General features: G+C 34.6%; 3 protein-coding genes and 2 pseudogenes across 3 annotated transcripts; 3 read left to right on the forward strand and 2 right to left on the reverse strand.

Moving 5' to 3' along the window:
* Positions 1-3642: 3642 nt before the first annotated feature.
* LOC100251689 (trans-resveratrol di-O-methyltransferase-like) lies at positions 3643-4954 on the forward strand (annotated as a pseudogene).
* A 3028-nt stretch (positions 4955-7982) lies between these two features.
* Positions 7983-9306, forward strand: LOC100242758 (trans-resveratrol di-O-methyltransferase-like; annotated as a pseudogene).
* An 808-nt stretch (positions 9307-10114) lies between these two features.
* LOC100247901 (uncharacterized) lies at positions 10115-10741 on the forward strand. Its single transcript, XM_010658843.1, has one exon. The coding sequence runs from the start codon at positions 10115-10117 to the stop codon at positions 10739-10741; it is 627 nt and encodes a 208-aa protein (XP_010657145.1).
* Positions 10742-14875: 4134 nt separating this feature from the next.
* LOC100263651 (trans-resveratrol di-O-methyltransferase) lies at positions 14876-16076 on the reverse strand. Its single transcript, XM_059741207.1, is given in 4 exon segments — positions 14876-15348; positions 15596-15897; positions 15900-15957; positions 15960-16076. Coding segments are annotated over 4 exon segments (684 nt in total). The 5' UTR covers positions 15981-16076; the 3' UTR covers positions 14876-15045.
* A 626-nt stretch (positions 16077-16702) lies between these two features.
* Positions 16703-18359, reverse strand: LOC132254760 (trans-resveratrol di-O-methyltransferase-like). Its single transcript, XM_059741203.1, has 2 exons — positions 17478-18359; positions 16703-17113 (listed from the first exon to the last, which is right to left on the reverse strand). Exons 1-2 carry the CDS (start codon positions 18246-18248, stop codon positions 16811-16813), a joined length of 1074 nt encoding a protein of 357 aa, XP_059597186.1. The 5' UTR covers positions 18249-18359; the 3' UTR covers positions 16703-16810.
* Between the last annotated feature and the right edge of the window lie 1632 nt (positions 18360-19991).

Below are 19991 nucleotides of genomic sequence, written 5' to 3' on the forward strand. Positions count from 1 at the left end.
GTATAACAAAGAGAAAAGTGGATTTTAACTCACTAATTTAAAAAAAAAAAACTTTAATTTTTACAAATTAGTTTTATCTTCATCCATTTAAAAATATTTTAAAATACATGCACTTTTATAATCATTTCCTAAAATACCCATTTACTTGATAATATTAAATAAAATTATCAAAAAATTAATTTATCATTTTAATTTGATAAAAGTATCTTACAAATAAATATATTCTAATTTTTTATTATATAATTTGATATATAAATTATTTTGAAAAAAAAAATCTCCAATTCCTCAGGTGATAAATAAAATCTTTCTAATTTCCTAATTAATAATGATTTTATATCTTGTATTATATAAATCCACACATCTTCTCTTTTTTTTTTTAATAAAATTGAATAAAAAGTTTGTTAATTGAAATCAACAATAAAAATAAGAAATTTAAAAAATTTAAATATAATTAAAACTAAAATACCTAAAAATTAAATACAATTAAAACAAAAAAAAACTTAAAAATTAAAAAAAAAAATTTAAAATATTGACTCTCATTGTATTTCCAACTCTTTCTTGAATTTATATTTCCTACTAGTGTGATTTAGGTAAGTGAAAGTTAATATTTATTTTTATATTTTTAACTTTGAAGTTTTTTTAGCTTTAATTATATTTTTAATTTTTAAAATTTCTAATTCTGTTAATCTCAAATCCATTATCACATTAAAAAGAATTGTCAATTAGTATTATTAACCTAATAAGTAAAAGATTATTTTTGGAAACAAATATATGACTTGTGAAAAAGTAGGTGTATTTTAAAATGTTTTTAAATTGATGAAAATAAAATTAATTTATAAAAGTTGGGGTTCTTTTTTTATATTTTTTTCAAATTAGTGAGTCAAAACCCACTTTTCACTATAATAAAAATACATTTATCTTACAATATTAATATTTTAAATATATAATACATTAAGACATAACTTAATTTAATTTTTTTAAAAAAACAAACACCTATGAATAGTTGTCTTGTACTATACTCCTGAAAATTCTCTTTATTATATAAAAAACAATTTTTTAAAAAAGTTTATGGTTTTTGTTATAAAAATTGTTGCTATTAAGAGTTATATTGCAAAAGTAAACATTTCAAAATTTATAAAATCTATGTAATAAAAAATATAATAACTTTATATATTTAATTATTAGAATGAAATGATCATTTGTAAAACTATTATAATATATATTATTGTTATTATTTTGGATAAGTTACTTATAATATTTTTAAATAATAATTAATAAAACAATAATTTATAATTAATTATTATATTATTTATATGTATTAGTATTAATATTATTATTAGTTGATAGGTTATTGATGATGATAATAATAATAATTAGAAAAGAAAAGAGGCAAATGGTAGGTATTAAACTAATATATTGAACTTACAAAGTAAGTATATTAAAAGTACAATACATTACAACATGCCATAATAAGTCAAAGCTATGAAGTACATGTTGGTACCCTCACTTGTGCACTCTTTTTCCATGGAGTCTTTATTACGTTTACTCCGTGTTGCCACCATTGCCTTTTTTTTTTTTTTTTAAGAACTTGAGGACTCATCTTTGATCATAAATTGTACTCATTTTATAAGTAGGAATATCCAACCTTATATTTATAAAATAATGAGAAATGAATAATGTTCAGGTAATGTCTAAACTTATCCCTAAGAATACTTTGGTCAACATATCAACCGCATTATCATATATGTGGATCATTAACATAAATATTTGTTTTAATGAAATCTACTCCCTAGTTAATTTTATGACCTTTCATATTAACATAATTTTATTTTTTTTTTAAGCAAAAGGTCTATTTTATATTAGTAGTGAGCCTATTTGAGAACAGAAATTTCAATAAATTGCTAGGTACATTTTCTAAATTTTCTTTTCTAGCCCACAAGTACTTTAGGGTATGGCCTACACACTAAGCCTTCAAATCTTAAAAAAATTCCTTTACTAGTAATATATTAAATATAATTATAAAAAATATATGAAAATACTAATAGGGGTCATCGTCTTTGAACAAAATCACTTCTTTTTTTCAAATATTGCTCCAAATTGTAATGGTTGTGAACTCAATTGATTTAAAGTAATAAAGGTTTATAGTATATTGCATTTCTTGTCATATGTAAATCATACAACTCCTTCAAATATAATTTATTTGACAAGTTTTTCATTATGTATAACCACGTACTCCAAATTGTTCCAAATATATTTGGTTATTACCTATAAGTTAAATTCACATTATGTATTACCACATCCCAAAGATCTAGATGGATTGCATTAGCCTGCTAATCATCCATCTCTTAAAATACATCATTTGTCATATATTTGAGATTTGTCAACATGTTGTAAGGCCTTATGAACTTCTTATTGAATAATAGATCCTTCATTGATCACCTTTGCTGTAGGAAAAATTATTCCTATATTTTGATTTTAATCTTACACTTAGTTTACGATATCATAGAGGCCTTGATACCACTTTTTTTTTTCTTTTGATAGACAACAAGAGCATGTATTAAGAAGTGTTGACAAGAAGGTGTGCACCCAATGTATATAAGATAATATACACAAAACATCACAACAACAACACCAAAAAATATATAAAAGGTTAGCCTACAAAAACAAGTCAAGCTATCCATAAAAAAGAGCATTTAAAAAATCCAAAATATATATAGAGGGGCTCCCTATTTCAAATGAAGCATGGGATCACTTTAATAGTGATTAAATGAACAACTCCTTCAATATTTGATCTAATTAGAGCTCTTCTTTCTCAAAAATCCTTTAATTACACAATACACCAAAATAAGCGAACTAAAGCCAGGTGCCAAATAGTTCTTCTCTTCTTATCTAGCCCCTTAAATTTTAACTTAAGAAGCAGGTTTCTCACTAAAACTGTAAATACCCATGTCAAACCAAAGATTGCTAAAGAAAAGTCCATAGAACTCTTGTCTTAACATAATGAATCAAGATGTAATCAATTTATTCCTTATTGTCTTTACAAATGCTACATCAATTGACCATGGATAATCCCCTCTTTATTAACCTATCTATAGTTAATCTCCCCCAAATATCTTCCCAAGAAAAAATACACATTCTCAAGGGAAACACTATATTAGTCTCAACACTTAGTGATTTGTGGTACAACTTCACACAAACCCCTGCTATCCTCTTTCCAAAGTGAAGTGTCCTCTTCTTCTTGCACTTTCAAAGGGTAAACAAGATCCAAAAATTGGGTCACCTTTTTTATCTCCCAATCTTTCAAGGGTCTTCTAAGTTGAACCTCCCAATAGCCATCTCCACCCGAAAATTTGCAACTATAGCATTCTTGGATCATAAGATGTTTTTCAACACTTGTTCCCCCGATATGCAAACATATAGGATGTACATGACCATAGGAATACACTAAGAGTCAAAAGTCGTATTGTAGTTTTCCCTTCTTCTTTTTTTCTTTTTCTTTTTCTTATGCATTAATTAATTTATTTATTTGTATAGTTTTATTATTATTATCGTATGGGAACATTCTAGCTATTGTTATAAAAGGATCAATGTGTAAGGGTTTGGACGAAAGAAAGGGAAGGAAATTAGAAAAGATTAAGATCGATGGCATGTTTGGGAAGTCGAGAAAGAGCCACTGAGCTACTTCAAGCACAAGTCCATACATGGAAGCACACAATGAACTTTGTAAACTCAATGGCACTGAAATGTGCAATTCAACTTGGCATTCCAGATGTCATCCGCAGCCACGGCCAACCAGTGGCTCTTTCTCAACTGATCACTGCACTCTCGCTCCACGCCTCGACAGACTCATGCGTGTTCTTGTTCACTCTGGCTTCTTTGCTCAACAAAAACTACTCCATAACAGTGAGGAAGAAGAAGGGTATTCACTTACTTTTGCTTCTCAGTTCCTACTAAAAGATGAGTTTTTCAGTGGAGTACCATTATTGCTGCTTCAGATGGATCTAATATTAGCCGCTCCATGGCATTTCTTGGGCGATTGGTTCCAAAATGAAGACCCCACCCCATTTCATACCGCACGTAGGAAGTCATTTTTGGATTACGCAATTCATGAACCAAAGCTCAACGATATATTTAATGAAACCATGGTTAGCGACCCCCGGCTGATCGCAAACATGTTTGTTAGACAATATAAGGAGGTGTTTGAAGGGTTGACCTCTCTGGTGGATGTTGAGGTCGGCATAGGAACAATGCCCAAGGCCATTGCTAAAGCATTTCCACAATTGAAGTGCATTGTGTTTGATCAACCACATGTTGTTTCTAACTTGGAGGTTGGTGAAAACTTGGAGATTATTGGAGGGAATATATTTGAAGCAATTCCTCCGGCCGATGCAATCTTACTAAAAGAATATGGCTTAAATCTCCCTTTTGTCTCCTTTGTTGAGAAAACACTATAGCAATCTCCTCTCTAGTCAAGAGGTTTTTAATACACCCAAAAGTCATCTCAAAATTCATTCTACTTTATTTCCTCTATTATTGAATAAATAAAAAAACAGGCCATATTGGCACATATTCAACAACCAGTCACAAGTATAAATGTTTTCCCCCCTTTGGACTTGTTATGTTTTGTGTCCCTAATTCTGATTGACATGATCTTCAGTGGATAATACATGACTGGAGTGACGAAGAATGTGTGAAGATACTGAAGAAGTGCAAAGGGGTGATTCCAAATAAGGGAGGAAAGGTGATAATCATAGACATGGTAGTGGAGAGCAACAAATGCGATAATAAGGCGGTGGAAACACCGCTCTTCATAGACATGCTTAGGATGGTTGTAGTTGCAGGGAAAGAGAGAAATGAGAAAGAATGGGAGAAGCTATTCTTGGCTGCAGGCTTCACTCACTATAAGATAACTCCAGCATTGGGTTTAAGGTCCCTCATTGAGGTTTACCCATGATAATTCTTGGTTTAATTAGTACTTGTTTGTTTATTGATCATGTATGAATCAGATTTGTGTGATCATGTTTGGATGTCATGGATGTGAAAAATGTTTTTATAAATGAAGAAGTGTATATTTCCTAACCATGTCTTTTAATTAAGAAAGTTTTCTATGGTTCAAAACAAGGTCCAAGAGCTTCGTGAAGATTATGAAAACTTCTTTGGGAAATAGGTTTTGAAATGGGAAAAGTAGATATATACAACCATGCTCATAAAAACGATAAATGATGATACTCTTTTATGAAATTTATATATTGATGATATCATATTTGGTTTGAAATGGGAAAAGTAGATACAACCTTTCTCATGAAAACAAAATGATAACATTCTTATTGTGTAAATTTATATATTAATGATACCATATTTGGTTCTACTAATGAATCTCTTGGTCAAGAATTTTCAAGTTGTATGCATAGTGAATTTCAAATTAGTATGATGGAAAAGCTCAAGTTTTTCCTTGAATCTAGTCGTGCTTTTAATTCGTTGAGTTGAGGTCACGAAGTCCCTTTCTCTCTGGTTGTGCATATTATGCAGTTCTTCATGGATTTCTCTTCCATATTAGAGGTCATGGAGTATGCTTGCTCTATGACCGAAAGTTTGGAATTGCAAATGCTTCGGTACGTCGAGTGGAAGAATCATAAAGATCCATTATATGTGCACTAAGCTTTTCATTATTTGCACGCTAGAACTTTGTTTCACTGCAGCAAGACCCGAAGCTGGTTCTCTAATTGGTTTCCATTCTTGCTGTTATTGACTAGTCAATTGTTCCACACACAATTGAGTACTATTGAGGTTTTTCCATCGGTTATCACCTTGTTTGAGCCTCCTTTTTAGATCCCATTTAGTTACTTGGCATTCTTAAATAAGTTTTTCAACTAAAAAAAATAAACACAAGCCACTTCAATAGAAAGGGTATAATTAGGAATTCTAACCTTGAAGAATCTCTTTCTCTCTCTCTCTCTCTCTCCAGGCGACCAAAAAGCTGTGCATGATTTAAACCGCATCTTACATGTGGACCGCCGAATTTAATATTACAGAAAATGACATGCATTATTGGAAGTCTGACATATCTACTGTATGAAGAAATTCATAGCTTGACAAATATTATAACTGAAATTCATACAACATAGATTTCTTCTGCCCAAATAATCCGAATAGAACCACCCTAATTAATTTTTATCTTTTTCAGCAGATTTTATTAATTCCATCCCCTTAGATTTTCCATATTAGCTGCAATTACAATATCAAGGATAAACCTCGATGAGCGACCTCAAACCCAAAATGGGTGTTATCTTGTAGTGACTGAAACCAGCATCCAAGAAAAGCTTCTCCCATTCTTTCTCCTCCCTCTCTTTACCCGTGACCATAACCATCATCAGCATATCGAAGAACAGCTGTGTTTCCCTGGACTTGCAGTCTTCTTTCTGGTTCTTCATCATCATGTCTATGATAATCACCTTTCCTCCCTTTTCCTTGCTCGGAATTGCTTCCCTGCATCGCTTTAGTATTTTCACGCATTCCTCATCGCTCCAGTCATGCAATATCCACTGCTTGCAATTTGAATTCCAGTGAGAAATGGAAGTATACATCATTAATTCAATCTATGTCCATGGGCAAAAACTAATGGAAGACTTAGGCAAAAAGTAATGGAAGACTGTTTAGGCTATTTACAAAGTAGAAAGATATAAAACAATAACGAGATATAAAACAATAAAAAGTAATGAAAATATACATCATTAATTCAATCTATTGGTCGGGTGCATAAAGGCTTGTGAACTTCCAAGTCTTCATACAACAAAGACGATTTGTCAAAATGAAAAGTTGATCGAGTAACATCCAGATTATTCTCCTCCAGAAGGGGGGAAGAGGATTGGAAAGTAGAAGCAATGGAGATAATGAGGAAAGGCAACAATCAACCAAATTACTCCTCTTCAGGACAGTTGCAATAAATAAACAAAAACAATAACACTAGTAGTATATTCCAAATTCCACTGGCCATTTGGTTCTTCTGTTGTGAACAGTAAAATAAGTGCTACAAAAAGGAAAAACAAACCTTCAGTCTTTGAGTCAATAGAGTCCATCCTCATCTTTGTAAAGAAGCCCAACTTCATAGAAAAATCTGTAAATGGCCATTCGGTGGAAATTAGAAACAATAAGAGTCAATATATCTGCTCAACACCATTGAACTATACCAACATATACTCTGATATATATATATATATATATATATATATCAATGCATCATGTGGTTAACACATCTAACTACATTAAGGCATCAAGATTTGAGCAGAAGACATATTCCAGCCTCATCCATAGAGTGAGGAAAAGCCACCACAAGTATAGAGCAGCAGCAAAGGAACACAAAACTGGCTCACATATTTCATTTCAAAACACTAAGGTTATGTTTTATTCCCATAAAATATTTGAGGAAAAATGTGGGAGAAAGAAAATAATGAGGAAAAGTAGAAGGAAAATAAAAATAGATTTAAAATAAATAAATTATTTCTATATGATACTTCAAGATCATTTCACTTATTCTAACTCTTCTATGTAAAAATAAATATAAATCCTAATTTCTTGATTTCATAAGAATATCCTTTGTAAAGAAATCTAATTTTATAATAAAATCAAATCATAGAACATTTTCTTTATAACGATGGGAATATTCTAACAAAATATTATCCAAATAAAAAGAATACAAAAAACTGAAAATAAATATCAATATTGATAGAAATAGACCTAAAAGGATTAAGATGCTTTTCAACACTTGTTTTCCCCCAATATGCAAACATATAGGATGTACACGACCATAGGAATACGCCAAGTCAAAAGTCGTATTGTAGTTTTCCCTTTTTCTTTTTCTTTTTCTTTTTCTTATGCATTAATTTATTAATTTATTCGTATAGTTTTATTATTATTATCATTTGGGATCAATGTGTAAGGGTTTGGATGAAAGAAAGGGAAGGAAATTAGAAAAGATTAAGATCATGGAATGTTTGGGAAGTCGAGAAAGAGCCACTGAGCTACTTCAAGCACGAGTCCATACATGGAAGCACACAATGAACTTTGTAAACTCAATGGCACTGAAATGTGCAATTCAACTTGGCATTCCAGATGTCATCCGCAGCCACGGCCAACCCATGGCTCTTTCTCAACTGATCACTGCACTCTCGCTCGAACCAACAAAGGCTCCATGCCTCTACAGACTCATGCGTGTTCTTGGTCACTCTGGCTTCTTTGCTCAACAAAAACTACTCCATGACAGTGAGGAAGAAGGGTATTCACTTACTTTTGCTTCTCAGTTCCTACTAAAAGATGAGCCTTTTAGTGGAATACCATTCTTGCTGCTTCAGCTAGATCCATTATTAACCGCTCCATGGCATTTCTTGGGCGATTGGTTCCTAAATGAAGACCCCATCCTATTTCATACCGCACACAGGAAGTCATTTTGGGATTAAGCAGTTCATGAACCAAAGCTCAACGATATATTTAATGAAACCATGGTTAGCGACTCCCGGCTGATCGCAAACATGATTGTTAGACAGTATGAGGAGGTGTTTGAAGGGTTGACCTCTCTGGTGGATGTTGGGGACGGCACAGGAACAATGGCCAAGGCCATTGCTAAAGCATTTCCACAATTGAAGTACATTGTGTTTGATCAACCACATGTTGCTAACTTGGAGGTTGGTGAGAACTTGGAGATTGTTGGAGGGAATATATTTGAAGCAATTCCTCCGGCCGATGCAATCTTACTAAAGGTATATGGCTTAAATCTCCCTTTTGTCTCCTTTGTTGGGAGAACACTATAGCAATCTCCTCTCTAGTCAAGAGGTTTTTAATACACCCAAAAGTCATCTCTAAATTCATTCTACTATATTTCCTCTATTAATGAATAAAAAAAAACAGGCCATATTGGCACATATTCAACAACCAGTCACAAGTATAAATGTTTTCCCCCCTTTGGACTTGTTATGTTTTGTGTTCCTAATTATGATTGACATGATCTTCAGTGGATACTACATGACTGGAGTGACGAAGAATGTGTGAAGATATATACTGAAGAAGTGCAAAGGGGCGATTCCAAATAAGGGAGGAAAGGTGATAATCATAGACATGGTAGTGGAGAGCAACAAAGGGGATAATAAGGAGGTGGAAACACAGCTCTTCATGGACATGCTTATGATGGTTGTAGTTGCAGGGAAAGAGAGAAATGAGAAAGAATGGGAGAAGCTATTCTTGGCTGCAGGCTTCACTCACTATAAGATAACTCCAGCATTGGGTTTAAGGTCCCTCATTGAGGTTTACCCATGATAATTCTTGGTTTAATTAGTACTTGTTTGTTTATTGATCATGTATGAATCAGATTTGGACGTCATGGATGTGAAAAATGTTTTTATAAATGAAGAAGTGTTTATTTCCTAATCATGTCTTTAAATTAAGAAAGTTTTCTATGGTTCAAAACAAGGTCCAAGAGCTTCGTGAAGATTATGAAAACTTCTTTGGGAAATAGGTTTTGAAATGGGAAAAGTAGATATATACAACCATGCTCATAAAAACGATAAATGATGATACTCTTTTATGAAATTTATATATTGATGATATCATATTTGGTTTGAAATGGGAAAAGTAGATACAACCTTTCTCATGAGCATTCTTATTGTGTAAATTTATATATTGATGATACCATATTTGGTTCTATTGGAAACGTGGCTTAGGTTGCTACAGTTCTAGGCAAACAAAAAATTGTTGAATAATTGGTCAATAGACCAAGTCTTTAGGAAATATTTTCTGCATATATATATATATATATATATATATATATATATATATATATATATATATATATATATATATATATTTGGCTTGATATTAGGAATTGGTTAGACATGGCTTGAAATTAGCAAATTCTCTTGACTTTTTGTTATGTTTCAACTCTATATAAAGAGTAATGCAGTGAATAAAAATATACTTCCAGATACCAAGTTTTTTTTCTTTACTGAAAAAGTTTTGTTTTTCCTTTGCTGTCATAAAATTTCCACCCTGTTCTTGTGTCATATATCAACAATTTGGGATTAGAGCAATTCTTCTTGAGGGATCTATGAGTTGAGTGAATCCAAAAATGGAAACTGAAACAACTTTCTCTCATGTTGCACCACCGATTTTTGATGGTGATAACTATCAAGCCTGGGCTATTAGAATGACAGTCCATCTTGAAGCATTAGATCTTTGGGAAGCTATAGAGGAAGACTATGATGTTCCCCCATTGCCGGCGAACCCTACGATGACTCAGCTTAAGACCCACAAAGAGAGGAAGACCAGGAAGTCCAAAGTTAAAGCCTACTTATTCTCTGCTGTTTCAAGCACTATATTTACAAGAATCATGAACCTGGAGTCAGCAAAAGATATTTGGGACTACCTCAAAAAGGAATACCGAGGCAATGAAAGAACCAAAAATATGCAAGTAATCAACTTGATCAGGGAGTTTGAAATGTTGAAAATGAAGGAGACAGAAACCATCAAAGACAACTCTGACAACTTGTTGGGCATAGTAAACAAGGTGAGGTTGCTTGGTAAGGACTTCTCTGATGAACGAATTGTGCAAAAAATTCTTGTAACTCTACCTGAAAAGTATGAGTCTAAAATTTCTTCATTAGAAGAATCTAAGGATTTGTCAAGCATATCCTTGGCAGAATTGGTGAATGCATTGCAGGCACAAGAGCAAAGGAGAATGATAAGAAAAGAATAATCGATGGAGGGTGCTCTTCAAGCAAAGGTAGAAAATTCAGGATGAGGCAAAGACAAGAAAAACAACAATAAGAAGGAGAACAACAAGACTGACAAAAACAACAAAAACAAGGATGGAACCTATCCACCTTGCCCACACTGCAAAAAGACAAATCACCCACAAATGAAGTGTTGGTGGAGACCTGATGTCAAGTGCAGGAAATGTGGTCAAATTGGAAACATGGAGCGGATTTGCAAGTCACAACAACATGAAGAGGCAAAAGCTTCTACTGAGCAACATCAAGAAGAACAACTTTTTGTTGCAACATGCTTCACAACAAGTAACAGCTCTAGCGATTCCTGGTTGATTGATAGTGGCTGCACAAACCACATGACCAATGACCAAGCGCTCTTTAAGGAGCTTGATAAAACTATCATTTCCAAAGTAAAAATTGGAAATGGTGAATTTATTTCGGTTAAGGGTAAATGAACTATGGCTATAGAAAGCTTAACAGGTTTGAAGTATATTACTGATGTTATATATGTGCCTGACATTGATCAAAACCTGCTTAGTGTTGGACAGCTGATTGAAAAAGGTTTCAAAGTCATATTTGAAGACAAATGGTGCATGATCAAAGACGTGAAAGGTAGAGATATATTCAAAGTGAAAATGAGAGCAAAAAGTTTTTCTCTAAATCTAATGGAGGATGAGCAAATAGCATTTTCAAGCACTATAAGCAATGCAGAATTGTGGCATAGGAGGCTCGAGCATTTCCACCATGTTGGACTTCTATATATGCAGAAACATAATTTGGTGAAAGGTGTGCCATTGCTGGAAGACAAGCTAGCTAATTGTGTGGCTTGTCAATATGGTAAGCAAACTAGAATACCCTTCCCTCAAACAGCATGGAGAGCAATGCATAAGCTGCAACTGGTACACACAGATGTTGGAGGACCTCAGAAAACACCATCTTTAAATGGTAGTAAGTACTACATTGCATTTATTGATGATTATACCAGATTTTGTTGGATTTATTTCCTCAAATCCAAATCTGAGGTTGCTAATGTATTTTGGAAATATAAAGCATGGGTGAAGAATCAAAGCAATTGCAGGATGCAGAAGATAAGGTCAGATAATAGGAAAGAATACACAAATGAAATTTTTGATAAGTTCTGTGAAGAAGCCGATATTGAGCACCAACTCATAGCACCTTACAATCCACAATAGAATGGAGTAAGTGAGAGAAAAAATAGAAGTATTATGGAGATGACAAGGTGTATGCTACATGAGAAGGAGTTGCCAAAGAAATTGTGGGCAGAGGCTACAAACACTGCAGTTTTTTTGCTGAATAGGCTGCCAACTAGAGTTTTGCAGAAAAAAAAACTCCATTTGAAGTCTAGTTTGGTTATAAACCAGATTTGTAGAATCTAAGAACTTTTGGTTGTCTCTGTTTTTCTTATGTGCCACAGGTGAAAAGAGACAAACTTGATAAGAAGGCAGAACCAGAAGTTTTCATTGGATATAGCAACTCTTCCAAGGCTTATAGAATTTTCCAACCACAAAATGGAAAAATTCTTGTAAGTAGAGATGTCAAGTTCATGGAGGATAGACAATGGAACTGGGAAGAGTCAATAAATATGCAACTACCAGAGGTTCCGCAATACTTTGATGAAGACATATTAGATGATGTCCTAGTTAGAAGTACAAGGTCCTTATCTGATGTTTATGAAAGAAGCAATGTTGTTGTTTTTTAGCTTGCAGAATTTGAAGAGGCAGAAGGATGACAAGTGGATTGAACCAATGAAAGAGGAGCTTAGAATGATTGAAAAGAATGACACCTAGGAGTTGGTGGACAGACCTCAACACAGAAAGGTCATTGGAGTCAAATGGGTTTATAGAACCAAACTTAATGTAGATGGTTCTGTAAATAAATACAAAGCCAAATTAGTTGTGAAGGGGTACAGTCAAGTGTTTGGAGTGGATTTCTCAAAAACTTTTGCTCCAGTAGCACACTTGGATACAATCAGAATGTTGCTTGCTTTGACAGCACAAAAGGGATGGAAGACTTACCAATTGGATGTAAAATCTACTTTTTTAAGTTGTTATCTACAAGAGGAAATTTATGTAAAGCAACCCAGGGGATTCCAAGTCAAGGGACAGGAGGAGAAGATCAATTTGCTGAGGAAGGCCTTATATGGTCTTAAATAGGCTCCTAAGGCCTGGTACAGCAGGATTGATGAACATCTTCAAAGTCTTAGATTTGTTAAAAGTCCAAGTGAAGCTACATTATATGTAAAAGAAACAGATGCTAACTTAATTGTAGTTTCTGTTTATGTTGATGATCTGCTTGTAACAAGTAGCAATGAGAAACTGGTAAAAAAGTTTAAAGCTAAAATGCTCAAGGTATTTGAGATGATAGACCTTGGCTTCATGTCCTACTTTCAGCATATGGAGGTGAAGCAAGATCATGATGGAGTCTTCATAAGCCAAAAGAAGTATGCAAAGGAAATACTTAACAAATTTCACATGGAAGATTGCAAAAGGACCAACACACCAATGAATTAGAAGGAGAAATTTAGCAAAGATGATGGAGTAGAAAAAATGGATGAAAACCAATACAGGAGCCTGATTGGTTACTTGATGTATCTTACAGCCACCAGACCAAACATAATGTTTTCAGTAAGCTTGCTTTCAAGATTCATGCATTGTGCCAGTGAAGTGCATTTTCAAGTTGCCAAAAGGATTATAAGATATATCAAAGGCACAACAAATTATGGCATTAAATATTCTTATTGTCAGAATTTTAAACTTCATGGTTATTTTGATAGTGATTGGGCAGGTTCTATTGATGACATGAGAAGTACAACAGGATTTTGTTTCAGCTTTGGATCCGAAATTTTTTCATGGTCCTCAAAAAAGCAAGATGTGATAGCTCAAAGTAGAGTAGAGGCAGAATATGTAGCAGCCAATGCTACTGTAAATCAAGCAATTTGGATCAAAAAAATACTTGCAGATCTACACATGAAGCAAAATGAGCCAACACAGATTCATGTAGATAACCAAGCTGCAATTGCAATTTCGAACGATTCTGTTTTTCATGGCAAGACTAAGCATTTCAAGATCAAGTTGTATCACTTAAGAGAAGAACAAAAGGATGGTGAAGTTAAACTGCTTTATTGCAAGACTGAGGATCAAATTGCAGATGTGTTAACCAAGGCTCTACCAAAAGCTAGATTTGAAACCTTAAAAAGCAAAATAGGCCTCTACAACTACTAAGGCAAGGAGGAGTGTTTGAAATGTGCCTTAGGTTGCTACAATTCTGGGCAAACAAAAAATTGCTGAATAATTGGTCGATAGACCAAGTATTTAGGAAATGTTTTCTATATATATATATTTGGCTTGATATTAGGAATTGGTTAGACATGGCTTGAAATTAGCAAATTCTCTTGACTTTCTATTATGTTTCAGCTCTATATAAAGAGCAATGCAGTGAATAAAAATATACTTCCAGATACCAAGTTTTTTTCTTTACTGAAAAAGTTTTGTTTTTCCTTTGCTGTCATAAAATTTCTGCCATGTTCTTGTGTCATTTATCAACAGGTTCTACTAATGAATCTCTTGGTCAAGAATTTTCAAGTTGCATGCATAGTGAATTTCAAATTTGTATGATGGGAAAGCTCAAGTTTTTCCTTGAATCTAGTCGTGCTTTTAATTCGTTGAATTGAGGTCACGAAGTCCCTTTCTCTCTGGTTGTGCATATTATGCCGTTCCTCATGGATTTCTCTTCCACATTAGAGGTCATGGAGTATGCTTGCTCTATGACTGAAAGTTTGGAATTGGAAATGCTTCGGTATGTTGACTGGAAGAATCATAAAGATCCATTATATGTGCACTAAGCTTTTCATTATTCGCACGCTAGAACTTTGTTTCACTGCAGCAAGGCCCGAAGCTGGTTCTCTAATTGGTTTCCATTCTTGCTGTTATTGACTGGTCAATTGTTCGACACACAACTGAGTACTATTGAGGTTTTTCCATCGGTTATCACCTTTTTTTAGCCTCCTTTTTAGATCCCATTTGGTTACTTGGCATTCTTAAATAAGTTTTTCAACTAAAAATATAAACACAAGCCACTTATTGGAAGTCTGACATATCTATTGTATGAAGAAATTCATAGCTTGACAAATATTATAACTGAAATTCATACAACATAGATTTCTTCTGCCCAAATAATCCGAATAGAACCACCCTAATTAATTTTTATCTTTTTCAGCAGATTTTATTAATTCCATCCCCTTAGATTTTCCATATTAGCTGCAATTAAAACATCAAGGATAAACCTCGATGAGCGACCTCAAACCCAAAATGGGTGTTATCTTGTAGTGACTGAAACCAGCTTCCAAGAATAGCTTCTCCCATTCTTTCTCCTCCCTCTCTTTACCCGTGACCAAAACCATCATCAGCATATCGAAGAACAGCTGTGTTTCCCTGGACTTGCAGTCTCCTTTCTGGTTCTTCACCATCATGTCTATGATAATCACCTTTCCTCCCCTTTCCTTGCTCGGAATTGCTTCCCTGCATCGCTTTAGTATTTTCACGCATTCCTCATCGCTCCAGTCATGCAATATCCACTGCTTGCAATTTGAATTCCAGTTAGAAATGGAAGTATACATCATTAATTCAATCTATGTCCATGGACAAAAACTAATGGAAGACTGTTTAGGCTATTTACAAAGTAGAAAGATATAAAACAATAACGAGATTTGGTGACTGGTGACTATTTAAAAGGGTAAAGACAAGCAGCGTTTTGAGCCATAATTTTTAGCATATTTGAATCCTGACGAAGCTAAGTAACTGATAAGAGAAACTTAGACGTACCTTGAGTAAAATTGCATCTGCAGGAGGAATGGCCTCAAACATATCCCCTGCGAAGTAGTTCAAGTTCTTGCTCCCTTGCAAGCCAGCAACCACATGGGGGAGATCTAACACAGTGCATTTCAAGTGTGGGAAAGCGTTGGCAATGGCCTTAGCCACTGTTCCCGTGCCACCCCCTACATCAACTAACGAATTCAACCCCTCAAATACGCCCTTGCCCTCCTTAACCAGCACGCTAGTGACTAAGCGAGCATCACTAGCCATGGCTTCGTTGAAGAAATAGTTGAGCTGAGGTTCATGGCCAGCATAATCCCATAATGTCCGCTCGTGAGCAGTGTCAAACGGAGTGGGATCATCATTTTGAAACCAAGCACTCACATAATGCCATGGTTTAGTTAAAGTTGGGTCGAGCATGGCAAGCAAGAAGGGCCTTACGCTCAAGGAGTCATCCTTTAGGAGAAGCCGAGAGGCATGCGTAAGCACATACCCCTCTTCTTCCTCACTCTGTTGGGCTCTTTGCGCAGCGAAGAAGTCAGATTGAACAAGAACACGCATGAGACGGTACACATACTGGGTCTTTTTTGGGTGGACTGGGAGCTTAGCAACCAGCTGAGGAAGAGTCATGGGCTTGCCATGGTTGTGGATGATGTCTGGGATGCCTAGTTGAATAGCACATTTCAGTGACATGGAGTTGACGAAATTGAATATGTGGTTCTCTAATTGGTTTCCATTCTTGCTGTTATTGACTAGTCAATTGTTCCACACACAATTGAGTACTATTGAGGTTTTTCCATCGGTTATCACCTTTTTTTTAGATCCCAGTTACTTGGCATTCTTAAATAAGTTTTTCAACTAAAAATATAAACACAAGCCACTTAAATAGAAAGGGTATAATTAGGAATTCTAACCTTGAAGAATCTCTCTCTCTCTCTCTCTCTCTCCAGGCGACCAAAAAGCTGTGCATGATTTAAACCGCATCTTACATGTGGACCGGCGAATTTAATATTACAGAAAATGACATGCATTATTGCAAGTCTGACATATCTATTGTATGAAGATATTCATAGCTTAACAAATATTATAACTGAAATCCATACAACATAGATTTCTTCTGCCCAAATAATCCGAATAGAACCACCCTAATTAATTTTTATCTTTTTCAGCAGATTTTATTAATTCCATCCCCTTAGATTTTCCATATTAGCTGCAATTACAATATCAAGGATAAACCTCGATGAGCGACCTCAAACCCAAAATGGGTGTTATCTTGTAGTGACTGAAACCAGCATCCAAGAAAAGCTTCTCCCATTCTTTCTCCTCCCTCTCTTTACCCGTGACCATAACCATCATCAGCATATCGAAGAACAGCTGTGTTTCCCTGGACTTGCTGTCTCCTTTCTGGTTCTTCATCATCATGTCTATGATAATCACCTTTCCTCCCTTTTCCTTGCTCGGAATTGCTTCCCTGCATCGCTTTAGTATTTTCACGCATTCCTCATCGCTCCAGTCATGCAATATCCACTGCTTGCAATTTGAATTCCAGTTAGAAATGGACAAAAACTAATGGAAGACTTAGGCAAAAAGTAATGGAAGACTGTTTAGGCTATTTACAAAGTAGAAAGATATAAAACAATAATGAGATTTGTTGACTGGTGACTATTTAAAAGGGTAAAGACAAGCAGCGTTTTGAGCCATAATTTTTAGCATATTTGAACCCTAACTAACAGACAACAAATAGAATCTGATTTTCTTTTTTAAATCTCAAACAGAATAATAGGAAATAAAGATAATGGAAATAATGATTTTGTGACATTTTTAAAAAATCTTTCTCATTCTTTTAAATCCTGACGAAGCCAAGTAACTGATAAGAGAAACTTAGACATACCTTGAGTAAAATTGCATCTGCAGGAGGAATTGCCTCAAACATATCCCCTGCGAAGTAGTTCAAGTTCTTGCTCCCTTGCAAGCCAGCAACCACATGGGGGAGATCTAACACAGTGCAGTTCAAGTGTGGGAAAGCGTTGGCAATGGCCTTAGCCACTGTTCCCGTGCCACCCCCTACATCAACTAATGAATTCAACCCCTCAAATACGCCCTTGCCCTCCTTAACCAGCACGCTAGTGACTAAGCGAGCATCACTAGCCATGGCTTCGTTGAAGAAATAGTTGAGCTGAGGTTCATGGCCAGCATAATCCCATAATGTCCGCTCGTGAGCAGTGTCAAACGGAGTGGGATCATCGTTTTGAAACCAAGCACTCACATAATGCCATGGTTTAGTTAACGTTGGGTCGAGCATGGCAAGCAAGAAGGGCCTTACGCTCAAGGAGTCATCCTTTAGGAGGAGCCGAGAGGCATGCGTAAGCACATACCCCTCTTCTTCCTCACTCTGTTGGGCTCTTTGCGCAGCGAAGAAGTCAGATTGAACAAGAACACGCATGAGACGGTACACGTACTGGGTCTTTTTTGGGTGGACCGGGAGTTTAGCAACCAGCTCAGGAAGAGTCATGGGCTTGCCATGGTTGTGGATGATGTCTGGGATGCCTAGTTGAATAGCACATTTCAGTGACATGGAGTTGACGAAATTGAATATGTGGTTCCAGACATGAGCTTGAGCTTGAAGCAGCTCACTTGATATCTCACCATTTGCCGGATCCATGTACCTCACACTGACCTCTTACGCTGCTAATTTTTTTCATATTCCAACCTGGAACCTTAACCTCTTTATATAGCATTGGGCGTTGGACCTCGTGAAAAATATAAATTTCAAAAATCATGTGTGAATTCTAGAGGTGGGTCGTTCAAATGTATACAAAAAAATGGTTATTCCGTCCACTAGATTACGCTGTGGCAGACTCGAAATCCGCCAGCACATGCCACTCCTGTTGGGTCCTTGTGCTTTGCAATATTCACTTATAAATTAATCATTAATTTTCTCTATTGGGTTAATTGACTGAAATCACCTAAATGGGACTAGGAAAGGGATGTACATACTATTCCCAGTAATATTTTAATTACAGCAGCCCACAACAAGTTTATCGTGTTTAATGGATATAAGAGATAAGTACTAGCACGTGCGCAAGACTGGGTCCGTCCCATCATTTAAAGGCGAAAAGATTAAGCTTCATGCCAAACGTTTTCGCTGTAGCTTTTATTTGTTTAGTGTATATATATACATATCTTTCATTAGGAAAACCATTTCCTCTTGTCTAACTAGTGTAACAAAATTAATTTATACTTTTGTGGGGTATTGGACCAACAAAATTGGTCCAGATGCAGATGGCAGAAACTTGGCCAAAAGCAAATATAAATTTTTGGAGGTGGACAAAACTTTTTATGCCAATGGCAGAAATATTTTTTATAACAAGAAATCTATACATGTGATTATATCGAAAGATATGTTTCACATGTTAGCAATGGATTACGGATGATAATGACCTAAATCGGATGATAATAATGAACCAAACAGGATAGCGTGTTTAAGAATTCCTTCCAAATTCTCAAATAATGATTTGAAAAGGTAATCGATCTAGAATTTCAATTATACTTTTTTTTTTCCTTTTATTCTTATCTAACTTCACCTTTTTGTTGTTTTTTTTTCTTTTTTACACATTATTACTATTAATTATTAATATTAAAAATAATATTACTATATTTTGATTATTACTACTACAAAAAATCCTAGAAGATGATTTCTATTTTTTTTAATTCTTAAAGTTTGTAAGTTTTATTAAAAAAACATTCTTTGTTTTTTACTTTTTATACTTTATGTACTACATTAAGAGGAATTAAATTATTATTTTTATTATTATTAACACCTCATTAATATTATTATTTATGATATTAGTTTATATTAAATTATTATTTTTATTATTATTAACACCTCATTAATTTTATCAAAATGAAAAATTATTCTCCTCCAGAAGGGGGGAGAGGATTGGAAAGTAGAAGCAATGGAGATAATGAGGAAAGGCAACAATCAACCAAATTACTCCTCTTCAGGACAGATGCAATAAATAAACAAAAACAATAACACTAGTATATTCCAAATTCCACTGGCATTTTGGTTCTTCTGTTCTGAACAGTAAAACAAGTGCTACAAAAAGGAAAAACAAACCTTCCGTCTTTGTTTACAACACTGCAAGAAAACATTGCCACCTGGGGTTATTAAAGACTGAAAAGGAGGTACCTGCTCAGGTGTCGACTTCCACAAATTAATCTATCAAACTTCTTGACTTTAAGCCAATTCCAGAACTAAAAATTGCAGCTGTTCAGAGTGTTTGAGTCAATCGAGTCCATCCTCATCTTTGTAAAGAAGCCCAACTTCATGTGAAAAATCTGTAAATGGCCATTTGGTGGAAATTAGAAACGATAAGAGTCAATATAACTGCTCAATACCATT

The sequence above is a fragment of the Vitis vinifera genome, chromosome 12 (assembly GCF_030704535.1).
Source record: "Vitis vinifera cultivar Pinot Noir 40024 chromosome 12, ASM3070453v1".
In the NCBI taxonomy this organism is placed as follows: domain Eukaryota; kingdom Viridiplantae; phylum Streptophyta; class Magnoliopsida; order Vitales; family Vitaceae; genus Vitis; species Vitis vinifera.